At 62.7% G+C, this 18248-nt stretch overlaps 1 protein-coding gene across 2 annotated transcripts; it reads left to right on the plus strand.

The window, feature by feature from the left end:
- The first annotated feature begins 7404 nt into the window (after window positions 1-7404).
- Window positions 7405-18195, plus strand: OLFML2B (olfactomedin like 2B). Of its 2 annotated transcripts, none has more exons than XM_080602386.1 (8): window positions 7405-7700; window positions 8415-8678; window positions 11557-11664; window positions 13498-13668; window positions 14723-15017; window positions 15593-16129; window positions 16383-16559; window positions 16807-18195. In XM_080602386.1, exons 1-8 carry the CDS (start codon window positions 7560-7562, stop codon window positions 17406-17408), a joined length of 2295 nt encoding a protein of 764 aa, XP_080458512.1. In that variant the 5' UTR covers window positions 7405-7559; the 3' UTR covers window positions 17409-18195. The 2 variants fall into 2 exon arrangements, with proteins under 2 accessions (XP_080458512.1, XP_080458513.1); XM_080602387.1 differs by having other exon boundaries at window positions 7406-7700; window positions 14723-14951.
- Window positions 18196-18248: the final 53 nt, after the last annotated feature.

The following is an 18248-nucleotide window of genomic DNA, read 5'->3' on the forward strand; positions in this document are numbered from 1 at the left end:
GCTGTGGCTTGGTTCGGCTGACCCCTGAAACCCTACAGGACAGAGCTCCACCTTCCTGGTGCCCTTTTCCGTGGGGAAGGAGCCGCTACCAGCAGCTGGCTGCCTCTCCTTAGTCTTTTGTGTGCCTGAAACACTCAGCTGCTGCTCCAGAGAGGAATTATGCGTTTATCTTGACTGGCTCTTTTTCTTGTATTTGGGGGCTGAAGTTGTGCAGGTGTCAGGGAAGCTGAGCCTGGTGGGATGGGTCAAGCCTGTGTTGTATGCAGAGGAAGGGGAAGCATGATACTCCAACCAATCTTTGAGCTATCCGTGATTTTGGAGTCAATCAGAGCTGCGCACGGGTGTCTGGGCTCATCCCCAAAGCACTTTGTGGCTCTCCCTTGAGGGTTTGGGGTTAGAGGTTGGTGAAGCGTTTGAGCTGTTGTGCAGGGTTTAGTTTCACCTGTTCGGTTGCTGTGACGGCACCTGGTACGCAGCAGTGTTTGTTCTGGGCTTTGGGGGCATCTCCTGCAGGATGTGGTTGTGGCTGGTGGATGTGAAGTCACCTCTGGAGATCTTCAGCTCCACTTCCTGCTTGAACGGAGCTGGATGGAGGAGGAACAAAAAGCACTGCAGCACAATCCCGGTCTTGGAGAGATGGGACGGCCTGGAAATAGGGAATAAACCTTGTGATTTCCCCTGGGTTTGGTTCAGTGTGAAGCTGGAGGTGCACAGTCAGTCCAGGTGTCTCCAGTCGGAGGAGGTGGTCTGGTCTTCTACAGCCCTCATCACAGCACCTCACTGCTCCGTGAGGGTTTCTGCCCACCCTTGTGACCCCAGCATCGCTGTCCATGCTCTTCTGCAGAGGGAAGCTTGGCTGTGCTCAGCCCCATCTCCTCCCCTCCACGGGGTGAGAAGCTGCGCATCCTCTGCATCCCCACGGACAGCAGGGCACGTCCTTCGAGGTGAGATTCCCTGGGAGGCCACCGAGGAGTTTCCTGGGCCCTCTTGCATGTCCCTGCACCAACACCAGGCTGGGTGTGGGCCCCACAGCCCTGCTGCTGAGCTCCTGGGGTGGGTGCCCTGCTGGGTGAATCCATCCTGGTTTTTGGGTGTCTGCTCTGGGTGCTCAGCAGCCTGCCCGCGGGGACGGATGGGGATGGCTCCCAGCGCCCTGCCCTTGGCTGACAGGTGTCTGCACGCGGAGCTTAATCCCCAGTAATCCCCCAGCCTGTCGGGCGCAGCCAGGCGTGAAACTGGGAATGGAGAAACGGCAACTGGGTCAAGGAGAGCCGGCAGCCGCATGCATCCCTCGGCCTGTGTCCGTCTCCTCACCGGGTGAGCTAGGAGAGCAGAGACCCCTGGTGCCACGGCTGAGTCAGGTGCAGGCCCAGGCCGCGCACGTGGAGCTGACGGGCCCGTCGTGCGTCAGAGGCAGCTCTGCCCGGAGCGCAGGGCGCGTGGTGGAGCCGGGGTGATGCATGTGGGTGAGAAATGCCGGGATGTGTGACGGGTGAGGAGCAGTGGTGAGTCAGTGCCAAAACGGGAGCCTTCTGCTCGCAGTGCCTGCTTCGGGAGCCTCCAGAGAGGCTCTGGGGCAGGTGCTGCGCGTGAAAGCTTGCTGTGGTTGCTCCACAGCATCCTGCATGCCCGGGCTGTGCGATCCCCTATCATTACTGATCGTGCCTAGTCCCAAGCCACCAGATTCTTATCTCCACAGGACAACGAGTTGCCTTGCTCCAAATGCAACTGGAATCCACTGTCACTTACAGCCCAGCTGGCTCCAGCTACGTAGGGTGGGTGGGAGCTGCAGCCCGAGATGTGGCTGAGAGAGGAGGGAGCAGGAGACGGGTGAGGACTGGGTGCTCTCTGCCTCTCCAGAAAGGAGTCACCGAGGACCAGAAGGAGCGAAGGAGCAGCACCCAGCTTGGCTCCCACAAGGCCTGGGACCAAATCCGTGCCTTGCCAGGATCCGTGCCTGGGCAGGCAGCTCCTGACGGATGCCAGGCCTACTCCTGATGCCAGCCTTCCTCCCGCCCACGTGGCCATGGCCCCCGGCACTTCCTTCCCCAGCAGAGCCCCTGGCAAGCTCGGCAGCTCTTCTGGCTGCTCATGTTGGGCACAGGAGCCTCCCTGAGCCTTCCTAGGCTGGCTCCATGGCATCTCCTTGCTTTGCTCCCTGTGAGGGTGCAGGGTTATGGATGGGAGACACCATGCCATCGTGCTCTCATCCTCAGCGGATCCCCCACGAGCAGTGAGCCGTGGGCAGTGACCTTGGAGGAGCTGATGTTGGTGTCCCATGGCGCAAAGGGACAGGATGGGTGGTGCTTCCATCCCAGACGTCCTGCTGGGGGTATGCTGATGGCACGAGGTGGCTGTGTCCCGGAGACACCTGGTGCCTCACGGCTCAGCCACCTGCCCTGGAGCTGCTGCTCACTGCCCATCGTGTGCCAAGCCGTGTCTGTAAGCAGCCGCAACAGGTCCTGCCAGCCTCCTCGTGACCCGGGCCTCTGCCAGGGAGCCCTGTCATGTTGTTATCAGCCCTTCCTAAGCCACATTTGCTCCCCACCTTTTCCTCTTGGCTATGCCCCAGCCCAAGGACCCTGGCAGCAGGATGCAGGCACACCGGCAGGTCAGGTTCCTCACCGCATGGGAGCTGGGGACTGAACCACAGCACCCTGGGCACCGTGAGAGCACGGCCGGTTGGAAACAGACCTGCAGCCCCAAACCTTACCGTGCTCGGCTTGCCCATGTTGGCCAGTTCTGACCACCAGCAGCGTCTGCAGGGGCTGCCTGGGGTGCGCAGGACTCTGCCCATGTCTCCCTGCATGCCCTGCCAGGTCCCCAGCTGAGATCAGGAGACAGCAGAGCAGGGCATTAAGGACAGAGGCATCCCAAGGAGAATGCCAGAGTGGCTGGGAGTTATGTGGGATGGCCAGGTTGATTTTCCTGGAGCCATAAAGTTTGAAGCCAAGCTGTCCTTGGAGACTTACTTCTGTCCAAATTGGAATTCTCCCCAGAATTTTTTTTTTTTTTTTTTTTTTTTTTTCTGGGAGATCAGAACAGGTTTTGCATCCTCGCTTACCCAGCCATGAGAAGTGCTTTGGCCCCTGTAAGTTGTCAGCTGGAGCCTCCCGTGTTCCTGCAGGGCTGTGCTGCCCAAAACAGGGAATCTGGGGCTCCTGGGGCAGTGGATGTGCATGCGAGCTGCTGTGAGGGGATATTTCTGTCCTTCCCAACCAGCTTGCCACATCACAGCCTTTGTCTACAGGCCTTTTATTTTGCATTTTCCATTAAGGTTCACCTCTAGAGGTGCTGTTTTTCATGGGTTTGGTGAGAGCTCATGCAGGGCAGGCAGGCAGATGTGTGAGGGGCTGGCACTGCACCTGGGCACGCTGCTGCTGGGGCTGCTCTGAGGCAGGTCAGGGCAGCTCGAGCCACCTTAGGAGGTGAAACTGCCAGGGAGAGCCCCGCAGGAGCAGAGACCGTGGTGCAGGATGTGCAGGAATAGAAGGCATTTGAAGGCACAGCACAGCCTCCTGGAGGACCTGTGTTTTTGGGGATGGTGGCAGGCGGCTTGGAGCCAGGAAAGCCCGGGGGAGAGGAGCTGCTGCTCCCAGGCAGCCCGGCACGGCTGCAGGCAGAGGGTCCTGCGGCTTCCCTGCTGCTGCTGCAGAGCCTGCAGCCACAGGAGGGGTGTGCAGGCGTGAGCAGGGCAGGGGGGGTGTGCTGGTGCTCCCCAAAAGACCCAGAAATGGAGAGGCAACTCTCCTATCTGTGTCTCTGGGTATGTCAGCATGGGAGGTGCATGTAGAGCAAGCATGGCAGGGCACTGGTGTCGGCAACACGACCTCAAAACCCCAGGATGGTCTCGTCCAGCTGCACGCAATGGCCAGGGCATGTTGTGCTGCCCTGGTGTGTGTGCTCAAGGGGATTTGGGTTTTGAAACACCGAGAGGCGGAACCTCCCCTTGATCACAGGGGCTCGGGCGGGTTTAATTACAGCACGAGGTGGGGACAGTACCAACTGGCTGGCATGTCAGTGAGGCGGGATGTGTACAGCTGCCTGCACGCACCTGGGAGGAAGAAGGAGGGGATGAGATGGGGTCAGGGGGTTGGATGCTCCCTTCCATCACCCTCTGGCTATTTTGTCTTGTGGTGCCAAATCTGGGTTCCTATCCTGGACCATTTTCCAGGCTGTGCTGCCTGCACCCCGCAGGTAGAGGGCACGGACCGTGCTGCACAGGTCCCAGTCTCTGACACCCCCAGCCTGGCACTGCTCGGAGAAGTGGCGTAGTCAGGGAGCGTGGATTTCAGAATAATGCGGCTATAAGGCAGAACGTGTTTGAAGCCCACTTTTCTCACATCGCGGTGATGTGGCCTGAGCTCCACACTCAGCTCCTGTGCAACTTGGCTTGGCGTGGCTTCTCCAAAGCCCAGCTTCAAGCTGCTTTCAGAAGGCCTTACCAGGGAGAGCTGCCCAGGACGCCTGGGGGCTCATCACAGCCGTCTGGCACAGCAAAGCTCGCCTGGTTTAAAAAAAAACACTCTTTTAAAATACACATTCTATTCTGGCTCGGGCAGAGCTGCCCTGTGTGTCCAGGGTGCTGCAATCCCAGCTTGGCGCAGGCGTGCCTCCTGCAGGTGACACGCGCTGGGCAGCCTCGGGAAGGGCAGGCTCCCAGCACAGGTACGCATGCATTCACCCGTTTGACTCACAGGTGCAAACGCAAGTGCCACTGCTGAGGTCAACGAGGAAGCCTCTCAAATTGCTGTGCAGCTCGGGACCGTGTCAGGAGCCTTCCTGCCTCGTCACACGGCTCCGCGGGACAGCTCTGCTGCACCAACGGGGCTGGGAGGGAGCGCTCCTAATCCTGGGCGTGGAGCGGATGCGGAGGGACGGGCGTCAGCTCCCTCGTCTAGCCATGTGCTGTCCCCGGGTGCGTGCAGCTCTTGGGCCACCTCTCGCCCCAAAGGCTCACCTCAGCCGGCCCTTGGCAGTCGCAGAAGCGCCGCCCTCACGAGCCCCCGTTGGCGCTGGCGGTGGCAGCGTGCTCCGCGGGCACATTTCCGTATGTGGTCCCTGGAAGGCACAGCTGGGGTAACGTACAGTGCTGTGCAAGACCGAGCATGAGGATGCTAATAATGGGGCCTGCCTCCAGCAGCTCTGCTCTCTTCCAGCAGGATGTGGTGCTGGCACTGGTGCTCACTGGGCCAGAGGCCGCAGGAGGTGAGGTGCAGCGAGGTGCTGGAAGGGCCACGGCACGCACCGGGCACGTGCAGGTGTCAACCACAGCTCACCTCCGGGCCAGACAAGGGAGGTGGCGTGTCCCACCAGGGACGTGGTACCACCAGTACCCCTCAGCTTCTGGCCCTAAGGTGGCTGGGGACCGCGCAGGTGAGTGCCCTTGCCAGCTCCGTTACCCGTCTGGGTGGGGGCACCCTCACGAGGCTGCCCACGGCACGGAGCTGGGGGCAGTGCCTGGCACCAGGGGCCCTTGACGGGCTGGAGAGGCGGCTGGTGGCACCGCAGGCAGCTCAGCGAGGGCAAGCACCAATTCCTGTCCCTGGGGCGGAACAAAGCACCAGGCTGTGCTGGGAAGCAGCCTGGCACAAACGGACCTGGGGTCCTGGTGGACCCTGAGCTGATTGAGCCAGCGCCGTGCCCCTGCTGTAAGAAAGCAGATGATCTCCAGGGAGTCCCGAGCCAGAAACCCCAGCTGTCAGCGTGTGGCAGCGCGCATCCTGCCTTCCTCGGGGCTTTGTGCCAGCAGCGGCTCCTCTCCGCGCTCAGCTCCGCGCGGTGGTGCTGCGGCCCCGCTGTGCTCGCTCAGGGCTGCTTCGGAGAGCTCTGTCTGCGGGTTTCCTCGTGGTGGTGTGTTCTTTTTTTTTTTCCCTTGGAGGAGGGATATTCAGAGTTTAGAGAGGACCGCAGAGAGCAGAAGTGCCTGCCGCTGTCTCCTCTCGCCCCCAAAGGACAGGCTTAAACTTGTCTTCAGCCCAGACTAAACACCACCGGCACCAGTTCCTTCCCCTTGTAAAGAAAAGACGGCAACAAAGGATGTGGGAGACCCTGACTTTTCATTCCGAAACCCCGTGGCTGATTTCTTTCACTTCTTTTTCCAGCCTTTGAAAGTGACCGTGAGGAAAGGGCCGAAGGGGTTGCAGGGAGGGTTTGTGGGGGGCCAGGGCAGCCCCCCGGGTGGCACCCCTCCTGCCTTGGATCCAGCGTCACAGCAAGGAGCAGACCTGCCTGTCCTGGTGGTTTTGCTCAAAGCTCCAAGTGCGGTCTGGGCAGCCCGCAGGCCCCGTGGGACACGAGCCGGGGCTCCAAAAGCACGGGTCTCGGGCTCTGTGCCGACAGGCTGCCCCTCGGGCGACCTCAGCTGCCATCGGCACGGAGCGACGGAGGTGGACGTGAGGGAGCTGGCGCCCGAGGGCTGTTGTTCCCTGGGAAGAAACCAGCACTGCCAGCCTGCGGCACGGCATCCGGCCCCGGCTGGCTCCCCGGGGGGGGAGAAGGCGCCTCGCACCCCCAGGGCTGTGGTCCCAGCCTTAGAGCCAGCATCTGAGGCTGTCCCCCGTGCCTCAGGCACTTCATCGCTCACATAAGTCATTTTCTTCTTGCCTGGCAGCTCCAGCCGTGCTCTTCAGGGGATGGGATGGGGTGGGGATGGGATGGGGTGGGGTGGGATGGGATGGGGTGGGGTGGGGTGGACTAGATGATCTTGGAGGTCTCTTCCAACCTAGACGATTCTGTGATTCTGTGACGATTCTGTGGGATGGGATGGGATGGGATGGGATGGGATGGGATGGGATGGGATGGGATGGGACGGGATGGGACGGGATGGGACGGGATGGGATGGGATGGGACGGGACGGGATGGGATGGGATGGGATGGGATGGGATGGGATGGGACGGGATGGGATGTGCCACCTGCACAGCTTCCCTGTGTCCCAAAGCACACGGAGGATGGGAACCATGCTGGCGCTGGGGACAGAAAGCGAGCCAGCGCCTGGCACCTTTCTGTCCCCTCTCACGGGACGTGGCGCTGTGACCCACGGCGCTGTGACCCACGTTGGTGTGACACACGTTGGTGTGACACGGCGCCGGCGGGCCCAGCTCACAGCCCCCCCGAGAAACCCCACGCGTGGCCGCACGGCGGGGTCTCAGCACCCTCAGCACCACCCTTTGCGCCCGGTTCCCCCCACGCGTGACCCCCCCGGGCTCCGCGCCGGGCCTCGCCCCCCCCCTCCCCGCTCTCCCCTCCCCAATTTCCCCGGCCGGGGGGGCTCGGGCTGCCCCGGGGGCGCCGCAGGTGGGAAGCACCGCCCGGGGCGGCCCCAAACCCCGACCCCAGGCCCGGCCCCGGCTCCGCCCGCCGCGGAGGCAGGCGGGGAGGGAGGCCGGGGGCGAGGCCGGGAGGCCGGCAGGGAGGCGGGGGCCCTGCCCGGCCCCGCCCGCGCCCTCCGCGCCGCACCTGAGCGCGCAGCGGCGTCCCCATCCCCATCCCCATCCTCATCATCTTCATCCCCATCCTCATCCCCATCCTCATCCTCACCCCCCCCCCCCAACCCTCCCATGGCGCTGCCGCTGCTGCTGTGCCTGGCGGCGCTGGGAGCCGGCTGCCGGGCAGGGCCCCCCCCCGGCGGCCCCCCCGGCCCCTCCGCCGAGCCGCCGCTGCAGGACGAGGCGGACAACCAGGAGAACATCCTCTCGCAGGTCCGGGGGGGTGCCCGCGGCGGGCACCGCCCGGGGGGTGCCGGGGGGGGTGGGGGGGTGCCGGTACCGCCCCGGGATGCTGCCCCCGGGGGCACTGGGGGGAGCTGGGGGGTCCCTGGGGGGGTGTTGGGTGGGCGCGTGGGGGGGCTCTGGGTGCCCGGAGAGGGGCGTCCCGTGGCCGGGCTGTGCCCCCCCCCCCAGAACTGCACTGCGTGCTGTTGTCTGCCCTCCGGAATAGCTTTTGGGGGTGGCTGCTGGCAAAACCCCGTCCCGGTTAGGTTCGGGCTCCCCCGGAGCGCTGCCTGCGGATCCCCGTGAAGGAAATGCCCGGCGTTGTGCGGGGCTGCTCGGCGGGGCCGTCCCACCGCCAGGTTTCGCTGCTTGTAGGGTTATTCCAGCCGCCCCAGCCCTGCTTGCCCGTGCAAAGACGTCTCGCCCGGGTCAGCAGGTGGCTTACGGGGCGGCTGTTCCCAAAAGGACACAAAGCACTAAGGGACAGCGGGATGGGCTTCGCCCCTAAAGCTCCTAGTGCCTGGGTCCGTCTTATACAGACAAGAAGAACACCCCGGTGGAGGAAGGCAGCTTTCCCCATGTAGGCAGGGGGGCAGAAAGCCCAGCGCTTTGTAGGGGACTTGGGCACCGGTTTTGGGATGGTTCCTCAAGGCTCGGGGCACTGTGAGGCTCCCCGAGGGTCCTGACGGTGCCGGCGCTCAGCTGCTAGGTGACTACGACAAGGTGAAGGCGGTGTCCGAGGGCTCCGACTGCCGCTGCAAGTGCCTGGTCAGGCCCCTGGGCCGCGGCGCCTGCCAGCGGATTAACGAGGGCGCCTTCAGAGCCGAGGACTTCTACACGGTGGAAACCATCACGTCGGGACCCAGCTGCAAGTGCGCGTGCGTGGCCCCCCCGTCCGCCCTCAACCCCTGCGAGGGGGACTTCAGGCTGAAGAAGCTGCGGGAGGCGGAGAGCAGTGACCTGAAGGTAGGAGCACGGCTTGAGTTTTCGGGGTCCTTGTGCCTCCTGAGGGTGCGCTGTGAGAGCGGGTGGCACTGGCGATGTTCTCTAGGCACCAGGGGACAGTCTGCTCTGTGTGGGCCCAGAGGCACAAATTGCGTTTTCCAATAAAGTCATCCATCCAGGCTTGGGAGCGTACAAAAAGCCTCGGGGAAACTGCCACCACCAGCTGGCGGGCGTCAAAGCCCTTGTGGATGGATGGATGGACGGACAGAGGGACGGGTGGACAGCAGTGCTGTCCCCTGCCACTGCCGCAGCAAGGCTCCCGGGACAGAGCTAGGGCTCAGGGAGCTTTCAGCACAGGTTGCCTGCTCCAAATCAAAACCAGCTCAGGAGTACGGCCCCAAAACGTGGCCAACTCGTAATATTCATAGTAGCTTTTAAAAATCCCTTTTTTCTTTTTCTTTTTTTTTTTCCCCCCCCACTATTTCTCCCTTTAAAAAAACCTTTTGAAGCCTTCTTCTTCCTATGCTTTGGAAAACAAAACTTTGTTACTCCCGTATCCACACGTTCTCAGTAAGAACGAGGCCAGGACTGGCTCAGGCAGCTGCTGTGGATGATTCCCCCACGGCCCCGCTCGTCCCCCCCTGCCCTCGGTGCTGCGCTGTCCTGCAGCAGAAGGGCGCCCCGTGGGATGCTCACAAAGCTGGTTTGGTTTCTGCAGGCTGAAAGCCGCTGATGTGTCAGCACGAAAGTGTGCCACAGTGCTGGCGGGGACGGCGGCGGGGTGGGTTTTGTCCTTTTTAAACACTGGCACTTCTGTGTTATTCAGATTTTTCTCCCTTTTCCGCACGCGGCGGTATTTGCCCCAAGTCCTCCTGACCCTTACTGGATGCCCCACCACAGCTGGTCTAGCAGCTCTGCACAATGGGCTTGTTCCCATTAATTTGGAGCTGGGGACGTGTGGGTTTGTTCTGATTAACTCGGAGCTGGGGACGTGTTTCGTCCCGTCAGGCTGCAGGCAGTCAGCAGCTCCCCGTCCGAGCTCCCTGCGGTGAGGGAAGACAAACAGGCACAGCAGACCACCCGTCGCTGCGGGGAAGGCGCAATCACGGTCTGGAGTTTTTTGGTGGTCCCTCATCCACCGGAGAAGCCCACTCGGCCGGCAGCGCCGTGCCCTGTCCCCGACGGCCGTAATCCCCCGGGGAGTGCGGCCACGGCTGGCTCCAGCTGCCGCTCCCCAGGGACCGCTCGCAGCCAGCCGCGGTGCGAGCGCCGCCGGCCCTCTAGGAACTGGCCCCGGCTCCCCAGGCGTTTCGCAAGGACCCGCGGCCAAGCCGCCTCACAGAGCCTGCCCAAGCACTGCACACGTGGGGAGTGTCTTTGCTGCGAGAGCCCGGCCATGGGAGCTGTGAGAATGGGCTCACCGGGCACCGGCACGGGAGGCTCCCCAAAACGAGAGGCGGGCAGTGCTGGGAGCACCCCAGTGCGTGCATCAAATATATGTGTGGGCTCTCAGAGTGGTAAAACCAAACCCACAGTGGGCAAAGTGAGGGAGATGGAGTTAGTCGGTGTGTGCACATCGGCACGATGCATCGGGGAGGGTCAGCCCGGGGCAGCTGAATCCAAGATCCCTTTTTGTGGGATGGCAGCTTGCTGCTGGTCCTCTGCTGGCGGATGTGGCTGGTGTTCCTGGGGGCTTGGTGCCTGACCTGCAGCACCGTGCGCGTGCTCGGGAGGGGCTGGAAGACACTTACGGAAGTCTGCAACCTTTGTGCCGCTGGAAGTGATCCAGCCTGGAGGGAAAGTGCGTTTCTCCAGGGGCTGTGCATGTGTTGTGTCGGTAGTGCCGGTCCAGGTCTCAGTGGAAAGTGGATGCGTAGCCATGAAACAGTCCTTGTCTCTTGCTGCTGGCACAAGAAAAACCTTTCCCTTGCTGTCAGCTCCACTGGGAGACTGCAGAGGCCGAGGAAGAAGCCGAGTGCTGCCAGCAGTGTTGCCTGTGTTTGTCCCATGTTTATGGGGCTCTGGTGATCAGCTTGAGGCTGTTGGGAGGAAACCCCACCTCCTTGCAGGGATCCCCATGCACTGACAACGCTTTTTGGCTGTCAGGGCCACGAGGTGTGCAGCGTGGTGCTGTACACGTGGGCCAGGGGGAGCAGGAGGAAGACAGTGTGCGGTCCGGGAGCCCTTCCCAGCCAGCCCGTGCCCGTGCCCCACCACAGGGCTCCTCTGCCCTCTGCTCCCAGCAGCGGGGCTGGCACGGGGCAATGCGGGGCTGCACGGCCATCCCCACCCGGGTGGGACCAGGGCAGGGCACCTCCATACGGGGGCTGTAAGGAGGAGGCAGGAGGCAGCATCCCTCGAACAAGGTTGTTCGCCGGGGAAGCCGGCTCTTACTAGGCTGGCGCTGAACTCCAGCCCCTGCTTGCTGTTGCCGTTGTGAGTATTTTTATTTTTTAACAAGCTTCTCCTGGTTCCAGGAAAAACAAGCACGGGATGGCAGGAGCTCAGAGTCTGATCTCAAACTCATTTTATGTGAGCTGTGGTTCGCTTGTTGGCTCCTCGGCTGCCAGCCGTGTCACTCGGGGAGCTAAGCCCTGGGGACGTGAGCGCCGCGCTCCCCTCGCACCCAACCCGCTCGGTGCTGCGCGCCATGTCCCTGCCTGCCCTGGCGGGCTGGGTGGGCTGAGGTGTTTGTCCCCTCCAGGTGGAAGTAAGGACCATCAAGAGTAGCCCATCGTCCCCAGATGCAGAGTGCTGTCTGTATAGGGACAAAACTGCTCTTTACTAAACCTCTTGTGCTCGGATACGCGCGCTACCCTTGAGTTGTGGCTGCGGAAACCCTTCTGGGTGCTTCACAGCAAGCGCCTGTGCCTGATGGTGTGCTCTGTTTGCCTTGCAGCTGTCCTCCATCATGGAGATGCTGGAAAGTGCCTTCTACGGCTTGGACCTGCTGAAGCTGCACTCGATCACCACGAAGCTGGTGGGCCGGGTGGAGAGGCTGGAGGAGGTAAGGCAGGCCCCGCTCGCCCTCGGGCTGCGGCCGCGGTTGAAACCCTGTACCCGGTGCCTCGGGCGGGCTCAGAGCCTCCTTCCCGTTCCTCGGCGCTGCTGAAAGATAGATATGGTTCAGCATTCCTCTGGCTAGCACGACGCAGGGTGGCAGTTCGTTGTGCCATGCTCAGCTCCGTAGGCCCAGGTTGCAGACCAAGCAGCGCGGCGCGCTCCCCGGGGCCGTGTCTCGGGCAGCAGTCCCGCATTCTTGTCGGAGCAGCACAGTCCCGTTCGGCTGCGGCCAGCAGCCAAGAAGCGGTGATTTATAAAGCCAAAATTCCACTTGCAAAGTGTGTTGGGAAGGCACGGGGTGCTCCGCCTCGGGGTCAGGCAAGAGACAGCCGAGAGGAGCACGCTTGGCCGCGAGCAGCCGGCTTTCCAAACAGGGTGTTGACCCAAAAGGAGGAAAAGGGTTTTGAGGTCTGAAAATAATAAAACACCGCTGTGAGTGCTTGCAATCCCACCCTCCTCCTGCGGTTTGGCTTGTTCCCCAGGTGTTGTTGGGGCTGCTGTTGAGTCCTGGGTGAGGAAGGAAGGGGAGCGGTGACACGGGGCTGTGCTGCTGCTGAGCGGGGCTCGGCGTGGGGGGCGTCCCGCCCCGTGGATTTGTGCAAGCCTGAGGCCAGCTAGGTGAAAATGTCGGCTCGGAGGCTTGGGAAGTGCCACGGAAAGCATCCCTGTGCTCTCCCTGCTCTCGCTCTTCCACTGGTGCCCGCTGAGGATGCTGCGGGCACAGCCCAGCTCCGGGCACTGCCCTGCGGCTGCCGACATTGCTGCGAGCAGCCGGGGCCTGCAGAAGGCAGCGGGGCTCTGCTTGCCTCCTGCCCGGGGCTGGCACCTCCCAACGGGTCAGCTGCAGGCAGCAGCTGGGAGCAGCCTCCTGTCACCGGCCTCGCACCCAAATTCCTGCCCGCGGGACCGGGTGCAGGGGACAGCTGGGTGCTGGGGGAGGTCCCGGCATCGCTCCCAAGTGTCGGGCCCCCAGGCGAGAAGGGTTTTGGCAGCTGCTCCCTGGAGAAGCAGCTGAGCGGCCCCAGGGAGCATCACAGGGCACCGTGTCGGTGGTGGCCCTCTGCTCACAGGGAGAAGGATTTTGTCCCCGTCGACCAGATATTACACTAAATAAGTGACAAGGGCACAGGACAGTTGGAAACAGCCATGCTCCCCGAAGGAGGAGGGTGTCAAAGCTGCTTCTTTCTCTCCTAGGAGAGCATCTTAAATCTCCCCTCTTCCTTTTCTTACTGCAACAAAAGGCTTGCTGAGAAGTCCCTGTGTTACAGGACTCAGCCTCAAAATTAAACGCAAATCAAAATTAAATGCCCTATGGGGTGGCAGGCTAACTGGGCTCGGGTGGGTATTTTTGGAGGGGAAGGGACTGCGAGTTTTTTCCAGTATGACAAGGTGTCGTACACAAATGCTGTGGGATTGACCCCCAGATCTGTGGTCTGCAGAGCTAGCATCTCCTCTGCTTTGTCGTCAGCTCGCAGCTGTTGCTTCAGCTGGCAGCTCTGAGGTCGCAGATGGAGGTCACGGCGGATTTTAGGAGAGATTAATGGCAGGACAGATTCGAGATGAAGGATTGGGGGAACTGCCTCCAGGCTATGTGCAAAAGTGCTTTGATTGATGTGCCGTCTACTCGAGCAGTTGAAGATGTAGAGGACCAAGAAGTTATGAGCTGAGACGGCAGCAGCCCCTCGGTGCCCAGCCCCAGGGAGAAGCAGGGCCAGGAGCCCAGAGCTCCCCGCCTCCAGGGGTCTGGGCTGGGGTGAAGCCCCTCTCTCCTTCCCAGGGCATGTCCAGGAACTTCACGCAGGATGGACGTGGGGTGGGAGCCGCTGTGGAGGAGCCTCTGCAGGAGCCCCAGTGCCGGGAGAACTGCTCCAGCCTCATCTCCAACAGCCTCCCCGACATCGAGGGCTCGCTGCAGAGGGACGCGGAGGCTGCCTACGTGCACACCGAGGTACGGCCGCCTGGCACCAGCCCTGCTCTGCCTTCCCCCTGCCCCCAGCACCACACCGTAACGCTGGGCACTCGAGGCAGCCCGGCACCGGGTTATTTCCCTCCCCGCTCAGCAAAGCCCGGCCCCAGCCTGCTTCTCCCGGCACGGCCCAGCTGCGGCCGGGACGTGGGAGGCAGCGGGACCGGGCTGCTCCCCGCGCCTCCCCCTCCCGCTTTTCCAGGTCGGAGTGCTCGGAAAGACTGATGTCATCGCGGGGCTGGCTGGGAACCGCTGGGAAGCCTTTGATTAGCGGGGCTCGGGGGCTCCGGGGACGGGCAGCACGTTGCTTTCCATCACGAGCAGCTCCCTGCCAGCTCCTGCGCCTGCAGGCTCCGGGCAGAGACGTGGGCATCCCATGGGTCTGCCCCACATGGGGATGCTCCTGTTGGGGCAGGGGTTTCTGTGCTGCAGCTGCGATGGGCAAGAAGGGTGTCTGGGGGGGGGAAAGGTCCGCCGGGGGTGTCCCGACCCCCTCACTGCCCTGGCAGTATGAGCCGGGGAGGCTTTGTGCTGCTCTGTGCCCTGCTGCGGCTCCTGGCGCTGCAGCCTCTGCCCCCCTGCCCTCGTGATGCCCGGGACCCCAGGCTGCTCTGCCCGTGACGGGGGGACACGGCTGGCAGGGGGGTGCCTGCTGGGGGTCCCTGCCCTGCCCGGGCAGCGGAGCAGAGCGCGGGGCCGTTATCACCCCGAGTGACCTCATTTCCCAGCACTCCCCCTTCCGTGCCGTTAATTGCAGCAGGGCTTCGAAGGAATCCTGGGCCCGTCTCCTCAGCCAAATGGGCACCGCTTCAACGCTCAGTCTGTCTTTCCATTTTGCTTTAATGAGGTGAAATCCCGCAGCCGTGAGCCGTGGCTGCTGCGGCCCTGGGCCTCGGCTGCCCACCATCACTCGTGATCGAACGCAGGGCACGGCAAGCCCCGAGGAAGGATGGCACGACCGGTGCCAAACCCCTGCACTTCCCCCAAAATCCTCCCGTTGAGGCCCATCCCGTAACAAGCTTCCCATCTCCTGCAGGGCAAGTACGAGGAGAGGTTCCTGAAAGACGAGACCATCTCTCAGCAGATCAACTCCGTCGAGTCCCTCCCGGAGCTGCACCTTGCTCCGGAGGAGGAGAAGCCCAAGCAGCTCCTGCAGAGGAAGCTGCGCCTGCGGAGCCGGCCTCCTTCCAAGCCCACCATCGTGCGCGGGGTCACCTACTACAAGGCGCAGTCCAGCGAGTCGGAGAACGACATCGAGGAGCAGCGTGAGTCGGGTTCATGGCTCCCCCCAGCAGAAGCAGCCTCGTCCCCCGGGAACGCGTGGGCACAAAGTGCGTGGGGACGCCGTGGGGGACACGGTGGCTGCGGGAGGAGGGACAGGAGCAGGGGGCTGGGGGACGGGGCGCGGAGGTGCTGGGTCAGGCTGCTGGCAGGGCAGAGGAATGAGCAAAAGGAGCGAGCCGTGGGGACGGATGAGCTGCTAATCCAGGAGACGTGGTTTCTGAGAGGAGGCCAGAGCAGGAAAACTGAAACTGCAGGATGGAAATAAAGGGGCAGGAGATGAAAACGTGGGGTGGAGATGAAAGCTGCTACCAAGTCCTACTCCTCTCAGGGGTGTTGTGGGGCTAAAGCTGGGCATGTTGATCGAGAGTGGCAAAACCAGTGGGCAAATGTGTTCGCAAGTCATTGCCCTGCCCAACTCTTATTGGCTCAGGAAGCTCCAAAGCAGCCAAAAAGTTTGGGTTTGGGCACAGCGGCAGGGGGCTCTGGAGCTGCCTGTGGGTGCTGCTGCTCCAGGAACCGGGGCTTCAGGGGATTAGGGGAAAAATGGGTGGATTTAGTACAAGGAGCATGGGGAGGTGGGAGGAGGAGCGGGGCTCCGCTGACGCCCGTGTCTGTGCGGCAGAGGACGAGCTGTTCAGCGGGGACAACACGGTGGATTTGCTGATCGAAGACCAGCTCCTGCGGCCCAGCGGGCGGGCGGGCGAGGGCGTGCGGAAGCCATCCCCGGTGGGGTGGCCGCCCACCCCCAGCAGCGACCCCACCACCGCTGCGCCGGCCACTGTGCCCCTGTCCCCTGCCACCTCCGTGGGGCTGACGCCGGACCCCACCACCGTGAGCCGGCCGCCCCCCACCCCGGGGACCACGAGCGCCCCATCGGGGCTGCCCGAGGAGGGGACCCCACAGCTGCCGACAGCATCGGCCAGCGCGGTGGCACCCACGGCCACCGAGAGCCTGCCCGCAGCCACCAGCCACGTCCCTAGCCCCGCCGTGGCCACCACCGCCCAGACCCCGTGGGACATGGGGACGAGCCCTGAGCCTGGCACGGGGAGCAGCCTGGGACCCCTGGAGCAGGCGAGCACCCCCGAAACGCCAGTCAGCCCCATGATCCCCGCCACCCCGAAGCAGGCGCTGGAGGAGGAGGACATCAGGAACATCATCGGTGAGTGCTCCTGCGTGTGGCCACGGGCCTTGCGCCCCTCCTGCTGTGCCCTCGGGGACACACCTGGGTTTGGTCCCTGGTGGGAGATGCTGGGCGGTGCTGTACTGGGGCACCAAGTTTCACTTGTTAACTCTGGAACCTACTGAAGCCCCCTCCCTGGTTTGAGGGGGTGGAGAGGGGTGATGCCCGCTGCCCCCGGGGAGCGTGCAGCTGCCCTGCCTCCAGCCTGGCGAGCCCCTCTCTGCCCGCGCAGGGCGCTGCAAGGACACGCTGTCCACCATCTCGGGGCCCACCACCCAGAACACCTACGGGCGCAACGAGGGGGCCTGGATGAAGGACCCCCTGGCCAGGGAGGAGCGGATCTACGTCACCAACTACTACTACGGGAACACGCTGGTGGAGTTCAGGAACCTCGACAACTTCAAGCAAGGTGGGGTTGCGCTGTGCCCGTGTCCCCGGGGCTGTGCCAGGCCCTGCTGGGCTGGCACAAATACTGTCCCCATTCCATATTAGGGTTGGGAAGGACCCTCGTGGGTGGTGGTACCTGGTGTGGGGTTCACAGCATGGGGCAGGTCCAGCTGCCCGTGGTGGCTGTGACCTTGCTTGTCACCACGGGACGTGGGGAAGGGGGTGCAGGAAAGGGAGGACTTCACCAGCATGGTGTCTGTGCCTCTCAGGGCGCTGGAGCAACTCCTACAAGCTCCCCTACAGCTGGATCGGGACGGGGCACGTCGTCTACAACGGGTCCTTCTACTACAACCGGGCCTTCACCCGCAACATCATCAAATACGACCTGAAGCAGCGGTACGTGGCCGCCTGGGCCATGCTGCACGACGTGGCCTACGAGGAGTCCACGCCGTGGCGGTGGCGGGGCCACTCGGACGTGGACTTCGCCGTGGACGAGAACGGCCTGTGGGTCATTTACCCGGCCATCAGCTACGAGGGCTTCAACCAGGAGGTGATCGTGCTGAGCAAGCTGAACGCCGCCGACCTCAGCACCCAGAAGGAGACCACGTGGCGGACGGGGCTGCGGAAGAACTTCTACGGGAACTGCTTCGTCATCTGCGGCGTCCTGTACGCCGTCGACAGCTACAACAAGAGGAACGCCAACATCTCCTACGCCTTCGACACGCACACCAACACGCAGATCATCCCCCGGCTGCTCTTCGAGAACGAGTACGCCTACACCACGCAGATAGACTATAACCCCAAGGACCGCCTGCTCTACGCTTGGGACAATGGCCACCAGGTCACCTACCACGTCATCTTTGCCTACTGAGCCCCCAGCCACGGCGGGGCACTGCGAGCGAGGGGCCACCAGCACCTTTGTTATTATTATTATTATTTTTATTATTATTATTATTATTTTGTACAAATCAAAGAGTAAATGATTTTTTGTCGTTTCAAGCTGTTTTTTATGGCGGATTGTAGATCGATCCCCAGGCCAGGACCACCCCCTTTGTCTGGTGTAACCTGCTCCTGATCCCCGGGGCAGCGCGGAGGGGCCGGTGGCAGCAGGGCTGCTCCTTTGGGAGGGGACGCTGGCTTCCGCGCATGGAGGAGGAGGAGGTGGCCCAGACGTAGCCCCCCCGATGAGCTTTTTTTTAGCTGAAAACCGTCAGCACCAAACCCAGAACCTGGTGCAAAGCTGGCCTTTCTGCTGCAGGCTACAGGTCGCGGCGGGACGCTGGTGTCCTGGCGGAGGGGCAGCGTGTCCCCGCTCGGGACCACCTGACGGCCAGCAGGTGCTTTGGAGACCCCCCTGTACGATGCGGCTGCGAGCGCAGCCCCGGTGCTGGCACTTACGCTGAGGACTGTCCCCTCTCCCCCTGGAGCCCTCTGCAGCCTGCCCCGGGGGGCTGCGGGTGCCAGTCTGGGAGCCAGCAGCGGGAGGGGGGCGCTGTAAATACCTGTAGATGACTTCTGTTTGCGCGCTCTGTAACCCCAAATCGTCCCCTTTTGGGATTTGCCGGGTGATGCTCTGCTGGAGGGCACGGCCCTCGCCTCCCCAGCCTGGCACCATCTTGTATTTACCTGCTGTTAATAATAAAAGATCAAGTACCTTTGCAACTGTCTGGGGCTTTCTTTGGGTCCGGGTCACCCTCCAGGACCCCACAAA

Source organism: Anser brachyrhynchus (genome assembly GCF_964034855.1).
Source record: "Anser brachyrhynchus genome assembly, chromosome: 8".
Classification (NCBI taxonomy): domain Eukaryota; kingdom Metazoa; phylum Chordata; class Aves; order Anseriformes; family Anatidae; genus Anser; species Anser brachyrhynchus.